This window comes from Leopardus geoffroyi, chromosome A1 (genome assembly GCF_018350155.1).
Source record: "Leopardus geoffroyi isolate Oge1 chromosome A1, O.geoffroyi_Oge1_pat1.0, whole genome shotgun sequence".
In the NCBI taxonomy this organism is placed as follows: Eukaryota; Metazoa; Chordata; class Mammalia; order Carnivora; family Felidae; genus Leopardus; species Leopardus geoffroyi.
Window position 1 is genome coordinate 88202518 of NC_059326.1, and position 25297 is coordinate 88227814.

Genomic DNA, 25297 nt, shown 5'->3' on the forward strand with positions numbered 1-25297 from the left:
GTCCCAAAACTAAATATAGAATTACCATATGACCCAATAATTGTACTTGTGGGCATATGTACAAAAGAACTGAAAGCAGGACTCAAACAAATATTTGTATACAAATGTGCACAGTGGTATTTTCCTCAGTAGACAAGACATGGAAGCAAACCAAACATCCACCTGCAGATGAATGGATACAGGAAATGTAGCATATACATATACTGGAATATTATTTGCTCTGGAAAAGGAATTAAGTTCTGGTACACATTACATAGATGAACCCTGGAAATATGCTGAGTGACATAAGCCTGATGCAAAAGGACAGTGTGTCATCGGACTTACATGGGGAGAGTAGAATAGGATAGTTCATGGTGACAGGACTTGGGATGGTAGTTGTCAGGGGCTGGGGGTGGCGCACTGCATAGGAGTTATTGCTTAATGGAAGAAGGAAACATCCTGGACATGTATAGTGGTGATGGATGTCCAACAATGTAAATTCACTTAATGCCACTGAAGTCATTGTATGCTTAAAAATGGCTAAAATGGTAGGGGCACCTGGGTGGCTCAGTCGGTTGGGCGTCTGACTTCAGCTCAGGTCATGATCTCATAGTCTGTGAGTTTGAGTCCCACGTCAGGCTCTGTGCTGACAGCTCAGAGCCTGGAGCCTGCTTCCGATTCTGTGTCTCCCTCTCTCTCTGCCCCTCCCCTTCTCATGCTCTGTCTCTCTCTGACTCAAAAATAAATAAAAACATTTTTAAAAATTAAAAAAATTTTAAATTTAAAAAATGGCAAAAATGGTAAATGTTATGTAATGTGTATTTACCACAATTAAAAAAAAAACAGTTTAAAGACAAAACAGTAAGTGAAAACATTAGTCTTGGAGAACATAACCAAGACATCATAAAAGTTTGGCTCCAGAATTCTTTTTTTTTAATGTGAAATTTATGGTCAAATTGGTTTCCATACAACACCCAGTGCTCATCCCAACAGGTGCCCTTCTCAATACCCATCACCCACCCTCCCCTCCCTCCCACCCCCCATCAACCCTCAGTTTATTCTCAGTTTTTAAGAGTCTCTAATGGTTTGGCTCCCTCCCTCTGTAACTTTTTTTTTTCCTTCCCAAAATTCTTTTAAACATTGGTTGGAGAAGATTCTCAATGTATGTTCTCTGTAGATTCCCTGCGGATGTGACCGGAATGCCACCTGGATCACAAGTGCCTTCCCTGTACGGGGCCCTGCTAGGGTCACCCTGTGGGCCCGCTAGCCCCGTGGTCACCCCCACCTTTTCTCTTCTACCCCCGGCTGGAGTGTCTCGCCAGCCGCTTGGCTCTTCTGTTGTCCCTTCCACACGCTCTCTACTGGTTATCCTATTTTCCTCGTGATTTCAACATCAGAGATTCTAGTTTCCATGGTGATGTCTTGAGAGGATTTGTCTCTTTCAAGTCTTTTTTGCATTTTTTCCAGTTTGCATTTTTGGCTCTCTTTTTTTTGTCCTCGTTGCTGTTTTGACTAGGTTACTCCCTGCCTGTCATTATTGGAATTTTAGTCTGATTGAGAATACCGGGAAAGTGCACAGATTACCCTGAAACCAAGGCATTTAAGTTGCTGCCTGATTCTCATGAGTGATGCTCTGGGGCTCACTCAGTGAGGTGTGGGCGCTGTGTCCCTGGCACGCTCACTCCTGCAGCGGCCTCGCCAAGGCCTGTGCAGAGAGTGGCTAAGGGCCAAAGGCCGGCTGGCATTCTGTTCGGGACTTGCAGTCTTCTGCTCAACTGGTACAGCATTCAGCAGTGCTTCCAGCGATTCCATCCAAATGGGGACAGGTTATGTGTGGTGCTCTCTCTGTGCACACACTGCATTAGCAGGTGTATTCCTGGCAGCACAGAGCACACATCCTGACCTAAACCCTCGCTTGTAGACCTGCTTCTGGCTGGTGCCTCCAAGCAAGTTGCCCAGATGGCTAGCGATTACTCACCTCTTAGCAGGGAGCCTACGCCATGTAAAAAGGTCTCTTTAGCTGGGTCTCCAGGGGCCCTGGATGGCAAAGGAGGGTGACAGAGGCCAGATAAAACATTCAAGTGATGCAGGCGCTAAAGGCCACAAAGATGCTCTGGCCCCGACTGCAGCTCTCTCAGCTTCTTGCCAGAATACAGGGCCAATGACAGCGGATGAACCACTCAGGTCCCTCTTGTCACTGTGGGGCCTGACAGCACTCGGCACACTGCAGCACTCAGTGAATAGTTCTCACATGCTACGTGGGACGAATGTGGTTATGTTCAATCATTCTTAAATTCCTGGGATAAAGTGTACTTGGGTGGATGTACGCTGTTTCTGGGAGAAATTATTTGGCCATGCCAAATTGCAGTTTTGAAAACTTAATACCTCCAGCGACTTAAATTAACACATTAGTCATACACTGATTTCCCACATGTACTTGGGCCCCGTTTTGAGTGTCTTATGCACAGACACACACTATCCCGTATCCATGGCCTGTTATAATGATGCAACATTTCAGTGTCTGCTGGGGTAATTCCCCCCATGTCACTGGCCTTCATATGTAGCTTTATTCCTCAGTGTTCTTTCTTCTGTTTTGATATAAACCTCAAAATCAACTATTTAGCTCCAGAAATACACACACATGTGCTCACACACACATGCCTGCATGCACACACACATGCACACACACTCATGCACACGTGCATGCACACACTAGGGTTGCTTTGCCTGAGAAAGGCTGTGTTAACATTTGTTCAAATCTACTTTTTCTTGTTCTTTCTCCCTTCCCCCCCCCCCCCCAGGAGCATTTTAAACATTTCCTCATATGGACATTCACATTTCTTGTTAAGGCTGTAGGTATCTTCTCTCTTTCGCCACTACTGTAACAGGTGTCTTCCCTTCTGCTATGTCCCCTGGCCAGAACCCGTTCTGCTTTTGTCATGTTTTGTCTGGTGACTTTACCGAGTATTCTTACCGTCTCTGGGAGTTGCACATTGTCCTCTTGTGTGCTCTGGATGTGCTCTAAGTTTTCTGACATAGTTTCAATGTCTCTTTCCTGCTTGCCCGGATGGTTCTCTTGCGCAGCTGTGGCGGCTGCTGTTCCAGTGGTGTGAAGGGTCAGGAGACACAGGAGCGATGTTCCTGTGACCCAGCCTTAGCAGGAATGCACTGTTTCCCCACCAAGGAAAGGACGGCTTTTAGGCCAAGGCAGTGTGTACCTTACTAGCAATAGCTATCTTTACTTTCTTTCCTTTTATTTTTGGAAAATGGGTTTTGAATTTGTTAAAAGCCTCTTCATTAATATTAGTCTCATTAAGGAAGTAATTAATATGTGAATTACACCTATGGGGTCCTTGCATTCCTGGAGTAAATCCTACTTGATTACAACGTGCTATCTTAAAGTTTGATTCTGGCGGCTAGTCCTTCACCAGGACTTCTGAACTGTAAGCTGGACTGTGGCAGTCCCCTGCTTACATGTGGTCAGGTGTGTTCACGCACGTGCACCACCAGGGTGAGTCTGGAAGCCTCTCCCCAGTCTGTGTGTGGGCTGCGTAGCAGCACAGGGATAGCCCTCAGCAGAAGGTTTGACAGGTTCCCAAGGAACCCTCAACCAAGGGCTTTTACATTCCTTCTGAAACGTCTCCACTTCTTCTCCAGACTTTGGCCTATTTGAACCTTCCATCTCTACTGTGGTTACCTTTGGCAAATTACTTTCTTTCTAAAAAGTGAAATCTTTCATTTTAAAATTATTTACATAGAATTATACAATACCTTTTATGATTTCAGAGATTTTTTTCTTTAATATTTCCCCCTTGTCATTTTTTGTTTTGTGTATTTTTTGCTCTCAGCTTATATCTTTTTTTAAATGTTTATTTATTTTTGAGAGAGAGAGCGAAAGAGAGAGAGAGACAGAGTGTGAGCAGGGGAGGGGCAGAGAGCAAGGGAGACACAGGATCCAAAGCAGGCTCCAGGCTCTGAGCTGTCAGCAGAGCCCAACGTGGGGCTCAAACCCACAAACCGCGAGATCATGACCCGAGCCAAAGTCTGGCACTTAACTGACTGAGCCACCCAGGGGCCCCAGCTTATATCTTGATGAAGTTAGTGACTTTTTCTTGATTTTTTCCCCAAAACCAGATGTTTAGAATGTTAGTTTTGGTGTCTTCTTGGCATTTGGCCCCCTGATTTCTGTGTTCATCTTTTTAGTTCTTCCTAATGCCTACTCTCAGCTCACATCTTTCAATTTTCATATTGGAAATTTGGGTACTTAAAAACTCTTTGACACTGACAGGTCTGAGCATTTAAAACTCTGCTGGCTTTGGCTGCATCTGGATTCAATGTCCCGACACTGATGGCCGGCTGGCCTGTGCTTCTCCCCTTGCTGCCTGTCACCCTGATAAGGCCACTGAGTGCCAGGTGATATACACACTCTGTCTTCGTGAGGGGGCCTGTGCTCTGAGTGGACAGACGACATAGCACCTCCGGGATGCTCACTTGGTAAACATTTAATATCTTACCACATCTCAGCCCAGAGCACTGGGCCCTTTTGTGGTGAGATGTGGCCCCACATCTGGGCCTGGCCGGTGGCCCTCACAACATTAACAGGACAGCCAGCATGGTCACAGGGACACTGAGGGTGGCGCATAGCATGGAGGAGAGGGTGGGGAGTGGCTGAAGAGGCAGGGGTGTGTGCTCTATGTGATAATGGATCCACTTTGAGAAATAGGAGACCCGCGCATAAACTGCAGGATACATAGGGTATGTGCAGCCACGGCCCCAGCTCACCACTCCAACCTGCAACCAGGTGTGGTTGAATTCACAGACGAGTGGGCCACCAGAGTCACCCTGGAAAAGAGAGGGGGTTCCTGTGAATAGGGAGTTCAGGGTCTTTAGCCTCCTGCATCCCACACACTCAGCCCCACTTTGCCGGTGCCAAGCTCTGCTGCAGGCGGGCTGTGCTCCAGGCACTGTCCTGCCAGTGGGGGTGGGGGTGGGGACGGTGCCATGGGGTGACAGACAGTGGGCAAGGCCCCGGGCAGACGTGGAGCCTGGGCTGTTCTGGCAGTGCTGGGGTCCACAGGGTGCTGAGTGCTAACTGGAGTCGCATAAGCCACCCAAGACTCCCGCCCAGCTGAAGGCCACATGGTGATGTGCTCCTGAGCCCTACAGGGGACAGGCCATCCGGGACCACCTCCCACTCCCGAAGTGCCCCCTGGCTCAAAGCAGGTGAACATCTGAGAGCCCCAGTCTTGGCCCCTGCCCCTCAGAGGGAAGCACCTCGCACACAGTCTTCATGTTCTTGATGTCCCCGGCACACAGCATGTCCATCATAATATATGACAGGTGTCCGTAGAGCAGCTGGCACAGGGGCAGTGAGATCAGGGGCATCTGTGCCTCCTGCAGCTTGTCTGAGGTGTGGCCTGTCGGAAAGGAGTGCAGGCCCAGTGAGGGGTCCCCAAGGCACCTGTGGTCCTGGGGCCCAGCTGGCTCACCCTGAGGCTCCTCCTGCTCCCGACCTCCTCATGGCTCCCTCTCTGCACTGGGGTGCCTGGTTTGCTAAGTGGGTATGAAATATATGTGTCACGTGAGTCTTCCTAAAGCAGTGGGAAGGGCCACACCACGTTCTAGCCTGTTCCCTCTCACTGCTGCAGCTGGGGACCAAACAAGCCTCTGTCAGCCCAGTCCCCAGGTGGCTGAGTGGAGGGCACTGTGTGCAAAATAAAGAACCTCTGGGTTTTGCCGGTGTCACCCCTGCATGCCTCAGTCTACCCTGATGGGCACAGTCATTGGTCCCAGAAACCTGTGCTCTCCTGACCCATGTGTGAGAGGTTCCCATGGCTCTGGGCATCGCTCTGACTGAAGAAAAGCTGTTTGCACAGGCTGCAGACCCATGCGACCCTGGTGTCAAAGGGGTGCCCATTTGGGGAAGGCACAGCACCCTTCAGGGGCACCTGGGGAACCACTTTTGGAGCTAGAGAAGGTGACCCAAAGCAGGAGTCAGCAGCATTTGCAGTTGACGCTGGCTGCGCAGTCAGGGCAATGTCAGGAGAGGAGCCACGGACAAGGCAGGTGGTGCAAACGGGCACGCAGAGCAACAGAGCACCCACAAACCAGGGTTTGCAGTGCTGGAAGAGGCAGCCCAATAAAGTGCATCGGGAAATACGCTGGCTGTAAACCTCTCAGGGCCTCCACTGTGACCACGCAGGGCAACAAGGAGTGCACTTCTCTCCTGCCATAAGCAAGCAGCAATGTGTCTGCACAGGACACAACTGCTTTCCTACATTGTGGCTGTCCAGGGAACACATAGCAGATGAGGCAAGACCTCAAGGGACCCATGCCCCTCGGGTGGGGAACGTCCCCAGGTACCTGGGCAGCTGGAAGCCCAAGGTGGACACCACAGGGAGGGTGTTGCAGAGAGAAGGAGGCCCAGAGGGCACAGAGTCTCGGCTCCCTCAGCTTGCTGCTGGGTCCTGAGCCGTGCGTGCAGAGGGTACAGACAATCCCATGGGGAGGATGGGCAGAGGATGGTGGGGTGGACTCCACAGCCCCCAGAGCTCACAGGGGCCTGGGATACCGAGTTACAGCCATCCCAGAGTGGAGAGTCTTGCTGACCACCCAGACAGTGGTGGAGACAGAGGACGTGTGGTGTAAGCTATCCATCACACTCTCACGGCCGCCACAGCCCCATGCAGCTGGTGGACGGAGGACCAAACTGATGAGCCTGGCAGAGCACAAGGGAAGAGGTGGAAGGAAGATGTGCATGGAAAGCAGTCAGCAATAATTTCAATGGCTTGTGTAGGTGTGGCCAGCACACCAGCTCAGAATGCTCGGAAGCCACAGGAGAGGTTTGCACTCACTAGTAGGTCTTTCCTCTAAGTCTCCACCGAGAGCCATGGGACAATACAGGAGACAGGGCAGGGGTCCAGAGAGAGAGCCCCTCCACGCAGGAGGCCAGGGGATGGCCAGCTGCCACCGGAGGACTGCAAGAGCACAGCTTGCTTCCTTTTTCACCTGTGGGCCATGAGCCTTCCATTGGTCGGGAGGACCAAAAGATACTCTTGTCCCAGGACACAGAGTAGAGTGCAGCTGCCCCAGGTATGCCAGCAACTGTGCACAGAGGCCCATTTCCAATGGGCCCACAGCACTGCCAGGGACCAAGGCTGGACCAGGGCAACTCAGGGATCCTCCTCCCCAGCACCAGTTGCCCTCCAGAGGGTAGGCGACAACGTGCCACGGGTGTGCAGAGGTGCTGAGGTGAAAGGAGGAGCAGGAACAGAGAGACACCCCAGGCCCCACATCCAGCAGCCACCACGGAGGGACCTGAGCCTCTGGTGCACTGAAGGCATCCAGAGCAACAGCAGAACCTGCAACCCAGCTCAAATTCTCACCAGACTGCCCCGCCCTCGCCACCCCACTAATGACTCAGCAGAGAAGGGTCTATTCTGGGGTTCACAGGCTTCAGTTCTAAATGTTCTACAATGTCTGACATTCAACAAAAATGTAACAGATATACATGCATGCACACACTCACACATGAACTCACACCCATGCACGTGCACCCCTCACCCCATATGCATACATGCACGTGCACACACCTGTACACACACGCACACACACATGTACAAAGGCACACGTGTACACAGGGGGTGGTCTATGAATCTGTCCTCGTGCTAGAATCACATTGTCTTGATATCTATAACTTTACAATATTTTGAAAGTGGGAACTGTGAGTCTGTCCAGCTTTGATCTTCTCCTCCAAGAGTGTGTTTTGGCCACATAGGGACCCTTCCAATTCCATATGAGCTTAAGAATCAACTTTTCCATTTCTTCAGAAAAGGCACTGGACATGCAGGCCACTTTGGGTGGTGCTGACATTGTGACAATTTTGTCTTCTAACCCGTGAACACAAGCTGCCTTTCCATTTATTTACGTCTTTCAAAATCCCCCTCGGCAATGTTTTGTAGCACTTGGTTTACAGGTCTTCACCTCCTTGGCTGAATTTACTAAAGGTAGCTTTTTTTTTCAGATGATGTAGTATTATTTTCTTAATGTCATTTTGTGATTGTTCACTGGAGGCATATAGAAACTCAGTTAACTTTTGTGTGTGTTGATCTTTATCCTGCAACTTTGCTGAAATTGTTTCTTGTTTGTAGTGGTTGGTTTTATGTGTTGGTTTTTAGGATTACTTGGAATTTGGGTGACTTTTCTTTCTTTTTCTTGCCTAATTTAACTGTCTGAAGCTTCTGGTACAATACAAAATGTCAGCGGTGAGAGTGGCCTTCTTATCCTGCTCATGATTTTAAGCGTCAGTTGTCCACCTTTCTCTGCTGGGTAAGATACTGGCTGCGGGTTGTTCATAAATGTCCTTAGTCGTGCCAAGGAAGTACTCCCCTCTTCCTACTTTTTGACTGGCTTTTTTTTCTTCATGAAAGGACATTGGATCCAGTCAGAGGCTTTTCTGCATCACTTGAGCTGAACATATGGGTTCCCCCTTCATTCCTTTAATGTGGTGTGTTCTATTGGTTAATTTTTGCATGCTGAGCCTCCTTTGTATTCCTGGGACAAATAACACTTTGTTGAAGTGTATAATCCTTTTTTAATGTTTATTTATTTACTTTTTGAGGGAGAGAGAGAACTCAAGTGGGTGAGTAGGAGAGAGAGAGGGCAAGAGAAATCCCAAGCAGGCTCTGTGCTGTCAGCCCAGAACCCGATGCCAGGCACAAGCTCACGAACCATGAGATCATGACCTGAGTTGAAACCAAGAGTCAGACACTTAACCGACCAAGCCACCCAGATGCCCCAAAGTGTATAATACTTTTAATGTGCTGTTTTTTTATTTTGATGGCATAATGGTATGTATGTATGTTTGTATGTATGTATTAATTATATAATTTATTGTCAAATTGGTTTCCATAAAACACCCAGTGCTCATCCCAACAGTTGCCCTCCTCAATGCCCATCACCCGCTTTCCCCTCTCCTCCACCCTCCCATCAACCCTCAGTTTATTCTCAGTATTTAAGAGTCTCTTATGGTTTGCCTCCTTCCCTATATGTAACTTTTTTTTCTCCTTCCCCTCCCCTGTGGTTTTATGTTAAGTTTCTCAGGTTCCACATAAGAGTGAAAACATATGGTATTGGTCTTTCTCTGTATGACTTATTTCACTTAGCATAATACCCTCCAGTTCCATCCATGTTGCTGCAAAAGGCCAGGTTTTATTCTTTCTCATTGCCAAGTAGTATTCCATTGTATATATAAACCACATCTTCTGTATCCATTCGTCAGTTGATGGACATTTAGGCTCTTTCCATAATTTGGCTATTGTTGAGAGTGCTGCTATAAACATTGGGGTACAAGTGCCCCTATGCATCAGCACTCCTGTATCCCTTGGGTAAATTCCTAGCAGTGCTATTGCTGGCTCATCAGGTAGATCTATTTTTAATTTTTTGAGGAACCTCCATACTGTTTTCCAGAGTGGCTGCACCAGTTTGCATTCCCACTAACAGTGCAACAGTTTCTCCACATCCCCTCCAGCATCTGTAGTCTCCTGATTTGTTCATTTTAGCCACTCTGGCGAGAAGTGGTATCTCAGTGTGGTTTTGATTTGTATTTCCCTGATGAGAAGTGACATTGAGCATCTTTTCATGTACCTGTTGGCCATCTAGATGTCTTCTTTAGAGAAGTATCTATTCATGTCTTCTGCCCATTTCTTCACTGGATTATTTGTTTTCTGGGTGTGGAGTTTGGTGAGTTCTTTATAGATTTTGGATACTAGCCCTTTGTCTGATATGTCATTTGCAAATCTTTTCCCATTCCGTCGGTTGCCTTTTAGTTTTGTTGATTGTTTCCTTTGGAGTGCAGAAGCTATTTATCTGGATGTGGTCCCAATAGTTCATTTTTGCGCTTAATTCCCTTGCTTTTGGTGATGTGTCAAGTAAGAAATTGCTGCTGCCTAGGTCAGAGAGGTTGTTTTCCTGCTTTCTCCTCTAGGGCTTTGATGGTTTCCTGTCTCACACTCAGGTCCTGTATCCATTTTGAGTTTATTTTTGTGAATGGCGTAAGAAAGTGGTCTAGTTTCATTCTTCTGCATGTTGCTGTCCAGTTCTCCCAGCACCATTTCTTAAAGACACTGTCTTTTTTCCATTGGATATTCTTTCCTGCTTTGTCAAAGATTAGCTGGCCATACATTTGCGGATCCAATTCTGGGGTCTCTATTCTATTCCATTGGCCTATGTGTCTGTTTTTGTGCCAATATCATGCTGTCTTGATGATGACAGCTTTGTAGTAGAGGCTAATGTCTGGGATTGTGATGCCTCCCGCTTTGGTCTTCTTCTTCAGTATTACTTTGGCTATTTGGGTTCCATACAAATTTTAGGTTTGCCTGTTCTAGCTTCGAGAAGAATGCTGGTGCAATTTTGATTGGGATTGCATTGAATATATAGATTGCTTTGGTAGTATTGACATTTTAACAATATTTATTCTTCCAATCCATGATCATGGAAGGTTTTTCCATTTCTTTGTATCTTCTTCAATTTCCTTCATAAGCTTTCTATAGTTTTCAGCATACAGATCTTTTACATCTTTGATTAGGTTTATTCCTAGGTATTTTATGATTCTTGGTGCAATTGTGAATGGCATCAGTTTCTTTATTTCTCTTTCTGTTGCTTCATTATTGGTGTATAAAAGTGTAACTGATCTCTGTATATTAATTTCGTATCCTGGACTTTGCTGAATTCATGTATCAGTTCTAGCAGACTTTTGGTGGAGTCTATCGGGTTTTCCTGTATATCAGGTCATCTGCAAAAAGTGAAAGCTTGACTTCATCTTTGCCAATTTTGATGCCTTTGATTTCATTTTGTTGTCTGATTGCTGATGCTAGGACTTCCAACACTACGTTAAACAACAGCGGTGAGAGTAGACATCCCTGTCGTGTTCCTGATCTCAGGGGGAAAGCTCTCTGTTTTTCCCCATTGAGGATGATATTAGCTGTAGGTTTTTCATAAATGGCTTTTATGATGTTTAAGTATGTTCCTTTTCTCCTGACTTTCTCGAGGGTTTTTATTAAGAAAGGATGATGTATTTTGTCAACTGGTTTTTCTGCATCGATTGACAGGATCTTATGTTTCTTTTCTTTTCTTTTATTAATGTGATGTATCACACTGATTGATTTGCAAATGTTGAACCAGCTCTGCAGCCCAGGAAAGAATCCCACTTGATCATGGTGAATAATTCTTTTTATATGCTGTTGAATTCAATTTGCTAGTATCTTATTGAGAATTTTTGCATCCATATTCATCAGGGATATTGGCCTGTAGTTCTCTTTTTTTGCTGGATCTCTGGTTTGGGAATCAAAGTAATGCTGGCCTCATAGAATGAGTCTGGAAGTTTTCCTTTCCTTTCTATTTTTTGGTACAGCTTGAGAAGGATAGGTATTATCTCTGCTTTAAATGTCTGGTGGAATTCCCCACAGAAGCCATCTGGTCCTGGACTCTTATTTGTTGGTAGATTTTTGATAACTGATTCAATTTCTTCACTAGTTATGGGTCTGTTCAAATTTTCTATTTCCTCCTGATTGAGTTTTGGAAGTGTGTGGGTGTTTAGGAATTTGTCTATTTCTTCCCGGTTGTCCAGTTGGCATATAAATGTTAAGTACTTTTTTTATAAAAGAATAAATGGCATATAATTTTTCATAGTATTCCCTGATAATTGCTTGTATTTCTCAGGGATTGGTTGTAATAATGCTATTTTCATTCGTGATTTTATCTATTTGGGTCATCTCCCTTTTCTTTTTGAGAAGCCTGACTAGAGGTTTATCAATTTTGTTTATGTTTAAAAAAACCCAAATCTTGGTTTCATTGATCTGCTCTACTGTGTTTTTAGATTCTGTATTGTTTATTTCTGCTCTGATCTTTATTATTTCTCTTCTTCTGCTGGGTTTGGGGTGTCTTTGCCGTTCTGCTGCTATTTCCTTTAGGTGTGCTGTTAGATTTTGTATTTGGGATTTAATGTGCTGTTGATTAAGTTTGTTGGTGTCTTGTTGAGGATTTTTACATCTACATTCACGAAGAATAGTGTCTCATACTTTTGTGTCTTGCTTTGGGATCAGTGTAATGTTGGCTCCATAGAATGAGGTGAGTGTTCCCTTCTCTCCTATGTTTTTCAAATATCATTTGAGAAGAATTGCCATCAACTTTTCTTTAAATCTTTGGTAGTGTTCATCAGGGAGGCCACCTCGTCCTAGACTTTTATTGTTGAGAGGTTTGTGAATACCAACTTGCTTACTTGTTACAACTCACTTGGAGTTTTAAGTTTCTCTGGAGTCAGTTTTGGTAATTTGGGCATTTCTAGGAATTTTTCCCTTTCATGTATGTTATCAGACTTGTTGGCGTGGAGTTATGTCTACTATTCTCTTAAAATCCTTTTATTTATGTGATGTCAGTAGTGGTGTTTTCAGTTTCATTTCTGTAGTCAGGCTAGCTAAAGGTTTGTTCATTTTGTTGGTCTTTTCACATAACTAACATTGGTCTTATTGACTATTTTTTTTCTCATCTCTATTTAATTTTCTTTGCTTTCTAGTTATTGTCTGCTTTCTGCTAGCTTTGGTTTAGTTTGTTCTTCTTTTGTTTCTTAAGTTGTAAAGTGAAGTTATTTATCGGAGGTCTTTCTTCTTTATAAATGTTAAGTACTTCTTTTATAAAAGAATAAATGGCATAGCTATAATTTTTCCCCATAGTACTGCTTTTGCTGCACCCCATACGTTTTGGTATGTTGCATTTTAGTTCTTTTTTTATTTGTCTCTAAGTATTTTGTAATTTTCCTTGTGATTTTTTTTCTTTGATCCATTTGTTATTTAAGAATGTGTTGTTTACTTTTCATGGTTTTGTGAATTTTTCCATTTTCTTTATATTACTGATTTCTACTTCACCCTGTCTGGGTCAGAGAAGATATTTTGTAGGATATTTACCTTTAAGATATACTGGGACTTTGTTTGTGGCCTAATGTATGGTCTATCCTGAAAAATTTCACAAGTGCATTTGTGTGTGGCTGTTGCGGGGTGGGTGTCTATGTGTGTCTGCTACATCTAGTTGGTTCATTGTGATGTTCGAGTCCTCTCTTCCCTTCCTTATCTTCTGTCTGGTTGTTCAGTCCATTGTTGAGAGAGGCATATTGAAATCTCCAACTATTACGGTAGAGCTGTCTAGTGCTCCTTTCAGTTCTGTCAGTTTTTGCTTCATATATTTTGATGGTTTGTCTTTAGGTGTGTAAATGCTTATAATTTTTATATCTTCCTGATGTATAAACCTTTTATTCATCTATAATGTCCTTCTTTGTCTCTTGTAACTTTTTTTTAAGAGTGTATTTTATCTGGTAATAGTGTAGCCACCCTGCTCTCTTTTGGTCACTGCTTGCATGAATATCTTTTTCTGTCCTTTCATTTTCAACTTGTTTGTGCCCTTGGATCTCAGGTGAGTTTCACAAACAGCACAGAATTGGATCATGTATTTTTATCCATTCTTCTAATCTCTGTCTTTTGATTGGAGAATTTAATCCATTTACATTTAAAGTAATTACTGATAAGGAGAGACTTACTTCTGTCATGGTGCTATTTGTTTTCTCTATGCCCTGTATCTTTTTGTCCATCATTTCTTGAATTACAGTCTTCTTTTGTGCTTAAACACTTTTTTTCTGTAGTGAAATGTTTAAATTCCTTCTTCATTTCCTTTTGTGTATATTCTACAGATATTTTCTTTGTTACCATGGGAATTACATTGAACGTGATAAAGTTATAACTTTCTAATTTGAATTTCTAGCAGCCTAAATTCAGTAAATTTTTTTAATTAAGCAGACATTAATCTTTCTTAACCTTGTATAAGATTAATCTAAAGTCTCCAGACCAGACCACAAATTTATAGCAAGTTATTAGAAGGATTTTCATTAAAATAGAAAATAAGAGAAGGAGACCTAGCATCATTGCAATAAGACCAAAAAATAAAAAAAATAAAAGATGAAAATATGGGAAAAGAAATGATGAAACAGTCATTATTTGGAAAAAAAAAATAGGATGTTTCTTTTCCAAATACTAAATTGACAAGGTATTAAAAGTGAGTTCTATAAGGTGGCTGGAAAAATCAATGTGCAAAAATCAATAGCTGTCACTAATCAGCAAATACAATTAAAAAAAAATTTTCAGGGGCGCCTGGGTGGCTCAGTCAGTTAAGTGTTCAAGTTCGGCTCAGGTCATGATATTGCAGTTTGTGAGTTCAAGCCCCATGTTGGGCTCTGTGCTGACAGCTTGGAGCCTGGAGCCTGCTTCAGATTCTGTGTCTCCCCCTCTCTCTACCCCTTGCCCACTCATGCTTTCTCTCTCTCTCTCTCTTTCAAAAATTATAAATAAATGTTAAAAAAAGAAAATAAAATATTCAGTAACCATAAAAATTCTAAAGTACTCAGGTATAAACCTAGAAAGAAAATATGAGGCCATTATGGAGAAAACTAAAATAACTAATAGATTTTTAATTTTTTTATGTTTATTTTTATTTTTGAGACAAAGATGGTATGAGTGAGGGAGGGGCAGAGAGAGAGGTACAGAGGATCTGAAGAAAGCTCCAGGCTTTCTGCTGACAGCAGAGAGCTTGATGCGGGGCTTGAACTCACAAACTGTGAGATGACCTGGACCAAAGTTGGATGCTTAACTGACTAAGCCACCCGGGTGCCCCCATTTTTAAAATAAGTTTAAAAAGATTGTTTATAAGTTGAATTTAGAATCTTAAAGAAAACTCTGTTTTGAAATCTGTATTTGTATTTTCAATATACTAAATATACATTCTGTACTCAGAATCGATGTAACTCCTTCTCTGTAGACAACAAAGACAGCCAGGGATAACAAAACCGCACACTGACAAAGAAATAGTGATTGATGGGTAGGATTTCCAGTCTCCAGACACCTGCACTCCCATAACTGACAGAATTCATTCTTCTCTGTAGTGACACAGAGCTGTCATCCTACACAAGCTCCAATTAAGAGATTGACCCCTTAGTTTTCTTACCTTGTTGGGAGATGACTCCCCATCCTGTAGCCCAGCAAATGACATTCTGAAGGTTCACATCTGGGGGTGCAACGCAGACTGGGAGCACAGAGTCAGAAAACACAATGCGAGATTTCAGCTGCACCAGGGCAATGTCCCCTCCAATAGGGTGGTACACTTCATACGTAGGGTGAATGATCACCTTGTTCACCTCGAACCACTGGGTGTGATTGCCTGCAACCCTGAGGTCCACAAGGCCCACGTACATATCAAATGCTTCAGTGTTCTTCTCCCTGTGGGGACACAGGACAGAGGCACAGTGGCTTGTGCACCTTGTACCTGGGAAGGGAAGTCTCCTAGGAGTTCACAGGCCCAGGGAAGCCTGGAGCATGGTGGCCTGGGTCTCCAGGTTCTCAGCCAGGATATGGAAAAGCAAACTCCTGCAGCACACTGGGATACTGGTTGTTTAGGAAAACTTCCCCCAAAGAAGTCCTAAGCTGGGCCCATGGAGGATTCAGGGACTCATCATGACATGCTGCTCACCATCAGCCCAGGAGGGTGAACTTAGGTGTGCAGTGAGTCGCCCATGAAGGTACGTCTTTCCTCACCTCTCCTGTGATGTTTCCTCTCACCTCTCATCCTATGACGAGGCTCCACACCTGTCCCAAAGAGCCAATGGCCCCCAAGGAGCCCTAAACCCTGTGAGAGGAGAGGCTGCCCTGGCTGGAACTGTGTGCTGGGTGCCACTCTCTCCCCCACTTCTGGGAAGTCCCAGCTGTAGGTAGCCCACGTGGTCAACCCCAGAGGCCCTGGACCTCCTAGGGAATGGCATCTGCTGCTGCCCACTCACCTCTGGAAGCAGTGGGCTGCCGACAGGATCCAGTACTCATCGATGATGGACCCTCCACAGACGTGGAAGCCTGCATAGTGCACGCTGACCTGCCATGGCCACTTCCTCTCTGGGACATCCACGCCCCCCACAATCTTCCCCTGTATGTAACGATGGCCACAGGCTGAGGAGAAAGGGACAGAGTCTGCAAGTTATCAGCGGTGGCAGGTGGGTTGGGTTGGGGAGAAACACAGAGTGGCAGAGAGGTCTTGCCTCTGGGTGAGAAGGGAAGGGAAAGTTTGGGGAGGTCAGGAAGAGGGCAGGGAAAGGGAAAGACAGGGAGGGGTGAGGCATGAGAGGGAATGGGAGGGGAAGTTGGGGGGAGGGCCAAGGAAGGGAGGCCAGGGCAAGGGAAGGGATGAGAGTGAGGGTAGGAAAGGGAAGGCAGGTAAGGGAAGGTGCTGAGGAGGGGCGGAGAGGTGCGGGGAAGGGCGTGAAAGGAGGATAGGAGCAGGGAGGGGTTGGAAGGGGCGGAGAGGGGCAGAGAGGGGTGGGCCTCCACCCCACGGAAAAAGAAGCCCCGAAATCGCCCCTAGGACCCCTTCAACTTGGGCTGGGAAGGGTCCTACCCACGTCTCGGTTCAAGGAGACACCCTCGATCCTGGGGTGTCCGTGGGCTATGGCTGCAACTTGGGTGGGGGGCAGGAGGAGCAGAAGCAGGATGAGGCCGGGGGCTGCAGGCACCGAGGCTCCAAGCACAGCATGAGGGACAGATGGCCGGGAAGCCATGAGGTGGGAGGGTCCCAGGGGTTCAAGGGCAGGACCTCGTCCGACTTGCAACCCTGCTGGGGCATGCGACGCCAGGAAGATGTGAGGGCACCGCAGCACCTCGGCGCAGAGCACGTGACAGCACAGAACACGTGAGGGCACCGCAGTGCCTCGGGGCAGAGCACGTGACAGCACAGAACACGTGAGGGCACCGCAGTGCCTCGGCGCAGAGCACGTGACAGCACGGAACACGTGAGGGCACCGCAGCGCCTCGGCGTGGGGCACGTAACACCGGGAACATATGAGGGCACCACAGTGCCATGGCAGGGGGCACGTGACAACACAGAACACATGAGGGCGTGCAGCTCCATGGAGCAGGGCACAAGACACCAGGAACATTGATTGGCGGGAACCCTGACTACCTGTTTTGGGCAGACACGTGGTGTCTCAGCCACCTGGGCAGGCCCCCTCCTCCTGGAGTACCCGCAGGCTGCAGGCTCCTCATTCCCCATCAGGGAGCCAGTCTCTGGTGGCCTTGCTCCCAGACAGCCCACTCTTGGGGTCACTCTGATTGTATATTCCGGCTCATGTGTTCTGGCCTGTCTGTCCACCTTCATGTTTCCCAAGGGACAGGACTCGCCTGCATCCCCTCACTGCAGGCTTGGGATGGGAAAGAGTGGTGCCTCCTACTCTGGGTGGGGGGAGAGAAGAGGGCCCGTCCTGCAGGGGGTGTGGACACATGGCATTGGTTCTCAACCAGGAGTGATGTTCCCAGGGGACATTAGGTAGTGTCAGGAGCCATTGTCGATGATCAGAATTGGGGGGTGTGGTATTGGCATCTAGTGGGTTGTTCAGGGACGCTGCTAAGTAGCCTACAGTGCACCTGCTGCCACCCTCCCAGAACCAAGAACTGTCCAGACCCAGGGTCAATAATGCTGAGGCTGAGATATCTAGCCTGCAGGTTCTGCAGGGACCACCTTACTGTGGGGGAAGGGGTTGGAAGTTGGCCTTCCGCTGATGAATTCTGCTTCTGAGGCGCCTTTTGGGGGGCAGAGTGTGGAGCTTTCCCCATGTCTGCCTTGAGAATAGGAAGGATGGTTAGAGCGTTCCATCATGTTGGGCCACCCTGGTCTGTGGGTTTAGTTAGGACTAATGTGTGAGAGTATGTGTGTGAACATGTGTGAGATTCTGTGAGCATGTGAGAGTGTGTGAGCATGTGAGAGTGTGTAAGTATGTCAGGGTGTGGGTATGTGTGAGCGTGTGAGCATATGTGTGTGACTGTGAGCATGTGTGACTGTGAGAGCGTGTGAGAGTGTATTGTGTGCCTGTGAGCATGTGTGTGAGTGTGTGAGAGTGTAAGCATGTGAGAGTATGTAAGCATGTGAGAGTATGGGTGTGTGTGAGCGTGTGAGAGTGTATTGTGTGACTGTGAGCATGTGTGAGTGTATGAGCATGAATGTGTAAGCATGTGAGAGTGTATGTGTGTGAGTCTGTGAGAGTGTGGGTATGTGTGAGTGTATGTGTGTGACTGTGAGCATGTGTGAGTGTATATGTGTGTTTGTGAGAGTGAGCGTGTGAGACTGTGTATGAGTGTATATGTGTGAGTGTGTGAAAGTGTGCGTGCATGTCTGGGAAACTGTGTGAGTGTGAGTGTAGGTGTGTGAATGTGAGAATGGGTGTGTGAGTGTGTGATAGTGTGTGTGTGTGACTGTGAGCATGTGTGTTGGCATATGTGTATGTATGTGAGAGTGTGTATGACTGTATATGTGTGTGAGGGCGTGTGTGCATGTGTGGGAGAGTGTGTGTCAGAGTGAGTGTAGGTATGTGTGAGTGTATGTGAGTGTATGTTTGAGTGTGTATGTGTGTGAGTCAGTGTGTGTGTGTCAGAGTGTGTGTGTTTCAGAGTGTGTGTGTGAGTCGGTGTGTGTGAATGTGTGTGAGCGTGTGTGAGAAAGAGTGTGTATGCATGCATGTGTGTGGGCATTTCCAGGTCGCAGGCTCCTCTACATCCAAGTTGGACACATGGGAGGAAAGAAACACTGCAGGGAACTCCCCACTGAGCTGCTCTTCAAGTCCTGTGGCCCCTAGCTAGTCTATTTATCCTTTCAAAATCTCCTGTGTGTGACTTGTGTGGTTGTGAGTAGTGGGAGGAACAACATGGAATGTGCTCATCATTTTTGTCTAAACCTGAAGGAACTTCTCCCAGCTGAGTTAATTTCCACCAAACTGCTATTTTCACTTGCTTGAATTGATGTTTATTTTCCATGTTGGAGGCTTTCCTTCGATGTCTGCTCTTCCTTTGTTTTCCATTTGAAATTAAGACTACTGGAATGAAAAGTGATTGGAAACTCGGGTGTGGACAGTGCTGGGTGAGTCATGGGTAGCCTGTGATGTCAGTAACTTCAGGACATCCCTCTAAGCTTGTCTGCTTGTACACATGATCTCCGGCTCCTTCCTGAGGCAGGGGTCTTACTGCAGACTCTGGGAACTCAGGTAGAAGGTAGTTGTGTTTTAATAATCTGCATTGTGTATACTATGTCCTAATGCTCGTAACCTAACGCTGGCACCCAGGGCCCTAAACTGTGGATTTTGTTTGTTACTCTGCAGAAAATAGAACTCTAGATTGTCTGCGATAGTCAGTGAGGCACATAGCCTGAAGGTGTGGAGTGGGGGGAAGATTTAGGGTTGTAACTTCTCAGTTTTCCCTGGACACTCCTGGGTGTATCAACCCCTCCCACAGTCAGAGCTAGACACACCGCTTCTTCCTGAGGATTCTGTATTGTAGATCAGGATGTTTTCTGCTTTCTCCGTGGCCTACTCAGTTCTGTTACATCAGTCACTACTTATATATATCTGTCATCCACTTGGTCAAAAACCATTCTTATTAAAGTGTAATTTACACACATTAAAATGAATCGAATCATGCAAGTTTTGAAAAATGCTTGCAGTCATGTTACCACCACAATCAAGCTATAGAAGAGTCCCATTGCCTTCCCCTTTAGAGTCCTTCTGTCCATAGTCCCTTGAAACAGCTAATCTAGACTTCCATCCACACAGTTTGCCTTTTCCAGAATGTCATAGATGCATTCTTTAAAGTCTGGCTTTCCTTACTTGGTATAATGCATTTGAGATCCATCCACGTGTTTGCCAGTAAAACTGATTGGCCTCAACATTTCTTTTCTGGGGGATTTTAACTATGAATTTAAGCTCTGCAATACTTATAGGATTGTTTAGGTTATTGGTTTATTCTTGAGGGAGTTTTGGTATGTTGTATCTTTCAAAGAAATTGTCCATTTCACTTGAGTGGTAGAACTTAGAGCCATAAAGTTGTTAGAAAAATTCCCTTGTTATTATTTCAATGCCTGTAGTAATGACCCTCTTTCATTCCTGATACTGGTAGCTTCTAACTAGATTTTATTTATGAAGGCTGTTGTTTCTTTGTATGCTACTTGACTGAATTTTCCTCCATTCGTGATAGTTTCACATCGATTCTTTTTTAGGTGTTAAATTGAAAGAGCTCTTTATATATTCGTGATACAAGTATCATCAGATGTATGATTACCAAATACTTTCTCACAGTAGAAAGAAATTAGGTTACCTTTTGATTTTCTTGAATTCACTCTATGGCTCACAAAAGTTTTTAACTTTAAAGAAGTCCAATTTATCTATTTTCTTTTGACATTGGTGCTTTTAGAGTCATATCTAAGAAATCATTGCTTAACCACCAAGGTCATGAAGAGTTAATCCTGTGTTTTCTTCTAAGTGTTTTATAATTCCAGCTCCTATATTTAGGCCTTCAATCAATTTGGAGTTAAATTTGAATATGGTGTGAGGCAGGGGTCCAGATTCACTCTTTTGTATGTGGATGTACAGTTGTGTTAGGATCATTTATTGAAAAGACTAATATTTTTCCCATCGATTGTCTTGGAACCCTTGTCATAAAACAACTCACCATAAATGAAGGGTTTATTTTTGGACTCTTAATTCTGTTCTATTGAGGTGTATTTCTGTTCTTACACAAATTCCACACTCTTTCAGTTATTGTAGCTTTGTCGTAAATTTGCGATCACAAAATTAAGTCCTCCAGCTCTGTTCTTCTCCAAAATTTTTTTGTCTATTCTGAGTCTTCACATGAATTTTTTTTTTCAACGTTTATTTATTTTTGGGACAGAGAGAGACACAGCATGAACGGGGGAGGGGCAGAGAGAGAGGGAGACACAGAATCGGAAACAGGCTCCAGGCTCTGAGCCATCAGCCCAGAGCCTGACGCGGGGCTCAAACTCACGGACCGCGAGATTGTGACCTGGCTGAAGTCGGACGCTTAACCGACTGCGCCACCCAGGCGCCCCAAGTCTTCACATGAATTTTAAGGTCAACTTATAAATTTCTAAGGAAACCCCGCTGGAAGTTTGATTTTAGTGAATCTGGAGAGTAGTACTATCTGTTACAGTTTGAATTATCCTCCCCCCACCCCGCCCGCCCCGTAACAGATATGTTGAGGTCCTATTGTCGGTACCTCAGAATGTGACTTTATTTGGAAATAGGGTCATTGCAAATGTAATTAAAGTTAAAACAAGGTCAAACCAGGGTATCCTTGATCCAAAATAACTGTTGCTTTATGAGAAGAAGAGAGAGGAGCATACAGGGAGAAGATGGCCTTGTGATGGAGAATGCAGTGTGAAGGTGGAGGCAGAGATGGAGGGAGGGATGCATCGACAAGTGGAGGAATGCCAAAGTTGCCAGCAGCATGAGAAACCTGGATGTGGAGATGTACTCCCTCAGAACCCTTACACAAACAGCCTTGCTGACACCTCAATTTTGGAATTCTGGCCTCCATAACTGAGAGAGAATGAATTTACGTTGTTTTAAGTCAAGTGTGTGCTATTTTGTTATGGCAGCCCCAGGAAACAAATACAGATTTTGGAACCAGGAGTGGGGTCTGGCAAGTTTGAAATCTATAAGGCACGTAGTAGCCTGGAGTCTTGAGCAAGTGTTGAAGTTAAGGTCTTGAGTCTGAAATCTGCAGGGCAGGTGAGCAGGCTGGAAATGCACCAGGATTTCAATGTTACATCTTGTGTCTGAAATCTGCAGGGCAGGTGGGCAGGCTGGAAATGGAGCAGGCTGGAAATGTGGCAGCCTTAAGGCAGAGATCCAGGATACCTCAGGGCTTTGCTGTGAAGGCCATCAACTGATTGGATGATGCCACTCACATAACAAAGGTAATCTCCTTTACTTAAAGTCTATGATTATAAATATTAATCACATGTACAAAACACCTTTACAGCAACATCTGGAGAACATCTGAGCAAACAATTGGACACCATAGCCTAGCCCAGTTGACCCATAAAATTGCCCATGACAGTTCATTCCTTGTCAATTCAGTGCCCGTACATATCTCCTTAATCCATAGTTAATCTCCAAATAACGACAATATGAAGTCTTATTTCCATCTATCATGATAGAATCGTCTCGAATATAAGTGAAAATGCACTAACCCTTTCCCAGGAGAGTATGCAAAGTGCACAGGTGATGCTCACTCTTCTCTTATAGAATCTTCTATTCTTTTGTAAAATATTTATTTATTTATTTATTTATTTCAAGAGAGTGAGCACACGTGAGTGGGGAAATGGCAGAGAGAGAGGGGAAGAGAGAGTCCTAAGCAGGCTCTGTGCTCAGTGCAGAGCCCGACATGGGGTTTGATCCCACAAACTGTGAGATCATGATCTGAGCTAAAATCCAGAGTCAGATTCTCAACCCACTGAGCCACCCAGGCATCCTCACACACACACACACACACACACACACACATTCTTAACAAAATGAGGAAAAAATACTCATTGCAATTACAGTCTGAGTTTCTGCAAATGGGCACGTGGTCCTTGCTGGTCTCTGTAAGTACTCTCCTCCACTCCTCATTCTGTATCCCCTTTTGCCCTTGGCAAGCACCTCAGGTGGTTGTAGCCTGTGACCTGGTGCAATGACCCAAGTCTGCCTTCCTGAAGCACCTGTGCCATTGGTTCTGCCTGAACTGTGTCGGTTTCCACTGATTTAATCACTGGGCACGGTAATGCTAGACACACCCCGAGAAACGTCCTGTATTCCAGATGAACTCCTTCCCTCCACTGTGGACATGCAGCTCAGTTTCCTTTTGGTGCATTTGTTCTTGGTTTCTCTCCTACTCCTTTTTATCTTGTTAAGGTTGCTAGTGACGGCTCCACTTTCCTAAGTTTGCTTGTCTTGGTTAGTGTAGCTAAACCACACTGGTTCTTTAGGGTTGACATATATGTTTTTTTTTTTAATGTTTATTTATTTTTGAGAGAGAGAGAGACAGAGCATGAGCTATCAGCATAGAGCCTGATGTGAGGCTTGAACCATGAACCATGAGATCATGACCTGAGCCGAAGTTGGACGTTTAACTGAGTCACCCAGGTGCCCTGGCCATTATATGTTTTTTTTTTTTAATGTTTATTTATTTTTGAGACAGAGAGGGACAGAGCATGAACGGGGGAGGGTCAGAGAGAGAGGGAGACACAGAATCTGAAACAGGCTCCAGGCTCTGAGCTGTCAGCACAGGCCCGACACGGGGCTCGAACTCACAGACTGTGAGATCATGACCTGAGCTGAAGTCGGACGCTCAACCGACTGAGCCACCCAGGCGCCCCTATATGTTTAAATTATCAACAAGAGGCAGTCTTGAACTGTGCCTTCTCACTTCCTCAGGTTATATTCTACTGTCTAATGGTTTCACCACTGGGCTGGACAGTGGCTTAATTGCTTCATGGGGGATGCATCTGGGAAGAAGTATGATGATTTGTAAGGGGCGCTTGTGCATAGCTATTCATCATGAATGTTATGCAGCCATAAACTCTTATTTTTAATGTTTATTTATCTGAGAGAGAGAGAGCGCGTGCACGCATGAGTAGGGGAGGGGCAGAGAGAGGGAGAGAGAGAGAATCCCAAGCAGGTTTCATGCTCAGTGCAGAGCTGTATGCAGGGCTTGAAACCACGATCATGACCTGAGCTGAAACCAAGAGTTTGTCACTCAACCAACTGAGCCACCCAGGCACCCCTTTTGTTGTCCCCTTTTAAGCTAAGAAGGACATCAGTGCTGCCATTCTGAGACATCTGTGGCCTCATGTTAAAAGGTTTGTTCTCGGTTTCCTGTTCTCCTTTTAAGCTGCATGTCTCTAGTCTCACATGTCTCCCGGGGTTATTAGTATGGACTCCATTCGCTTGTGCAAAGGAACGACAGAGTCCTGGTGGCACAAGGCCACATTCAGAAACCCTCGTCTGGGGTTTTTCATTTTCATAAGCTTTTAAGGAACCTGTCAATATCTCGGAGGTAATCACCATTCAGTAAAGACTGTTCTCTGGCATCTGATCCCTGGAAATATTGCATCCCTTGCATTGTATTTCAGGGCTGCTGCCCTTCAAGGCTCTCCAGATCAGCACCCATCCTGCAGAGGGTCTGACGCCCTGTACTCTGCCTCCATTCCTTCCCAGACCCCAGGCTGGAGCCCCTCACCTTGCACTTTCCATGCAGTTGGCAGAAGGCAAAGAGAATTTGGAGGAGAAAGCCACCCAACTTGAAAAGGCAAGAGGCTTTCAGGGAAGGATGTGGAAGTGGCCTGGGAGGGAGGTCTTGAGGAAGGGGATGAGCCTTTCACCTCATGGTGAAAGGAAGAGCATGGTCGCCAGCTGTGGGATGTGCCCACAGAGCCGAGGCCTGAATTCCTGTTGGGTTGGCTGCAAGAAGTGGGTGGGCGATGGCTCCCGAGAGGCATACTGACCCATTCTGTGTGGCTGGCAACACCAGTGAAACATTCTGACACAGCACGTTTTCATTTATCCTGGAGCAAATCAGGCCAGATCATCATTCCAACTTCTAGCAATTTTCTGTAAGTACAGCACTCTGGCAAGAAATAAGGAGTTTTCTCTGAGCTGGGAAAGAGCTGGGCTTGCCTGTCTCCTGCAGACACAACTCGCCCCCCACGTGTGTGTGGGGTGGCTACGCTAGACCAACCAAGGTCTGGGTCCCGCCAACCCTGCAGGTGTGGCAAGAAGCTCTGCTTGCCGTTCTCAGGCCCTCTGCCCCAGGGTACACAGAATGCTCACAGTCCAGAGGCCCCTCTGCTGCAGAGGTCACCAACACTGCCCTGCAGAGGCAGAAGCTCCAAATGACAAAGGACAGCTGGTAAGAGAGGACACATAGGATCCCACTTGCCCACAGCCTAGCAGGCCAGGGGTACCCATGGCCACATTCCCTCTTCTTTACACCTTTCTTCTCTAACAAACTTGTGGCCATGGGATGGTCTCAGTAGCTGGGGGGTGGGGCTGCCTTTTCTACCTGCCTTTCTCTGCTCCAGGTGAGTCTCTGCAGGTATGTCCTCATCATCCAGGGCAGAGTGTGGAATGTTCCATACCTGCAATTTCCTGTTGGAGAAAGCAGCCCCTTAGAAACTCAAGGATTTCAGAGCCATTAACTTCCACCTCTCATTTCTGCCACAACACCCACACTCAGGGTGGCACTGGTTCACAAGAAGGCTTTGTTCTGCCATCTTGGCACATGGCATGTCATCTTTCACTCTTCCAGGGGAGGACTATAAAATGTGCTTTAGTGAGCACCACGACACATGCACTTCAGTCTCCTATAGAAACTCTGACTTTAAGCCTGGTGGAAGAAGGGCTTAGGGCTATTGG

General features: G+C 45.9%; 1 protein-coding gene across 1 annotated transcript; it reads right to left on the minus strand.

Annotated features, from left to right (window-relative positions):
* Positions 1–4182: 4182 nt before the first annotated feature.
* On the minus strand, positions 4183–16706 carry PRSS38 (serine protease 38). Its single transcript, XM_045480326.1, has 5 exons — positions 16459–16706; positions 15851–16013; positions 15022–15293; positions 5254–5396; positions 4183–4821 (listed from the first exon to the last, which is right to left on the minus strand). Exons 1-5 carry the CDS (start codon positions 16616–16618, stop codon positions 4567–4569), a joined length of 993 nt encoding a protein of 330 aa, XP_045336282.1. The 5' UTR covers positions 16619–16706; the 3' UTR covers positions 4183–4566.
* Positions 16707–25297: the final 8591 nt, after the last annotated feature.

Bases quoted from the DNA above. Each gene is read 5' to 3' on its own strand.
- PRSS38 (XM_045480326.1), bottom strand. From the start codon at position 16,618: ATGGCTTCCCGGCCATCTGTCCCTCATGCTGTGCTTGGAGCCTCGGTG. The intron at 16,014-16,458 runs GTAGGACCCTTC...CTTTCTCCTCAG, and splicing joins CTCCTTGAACCGAGACGTGG to CCTGTGGCCATCGTTACATA. The intron at 15,294-15,850 runs GTGAGTGGGCAG...GTGTCCCCACAG, and splicing joins GCAGCCCACTGCTTCCAGAG to GGAGAAGAACACTGAAGCAT.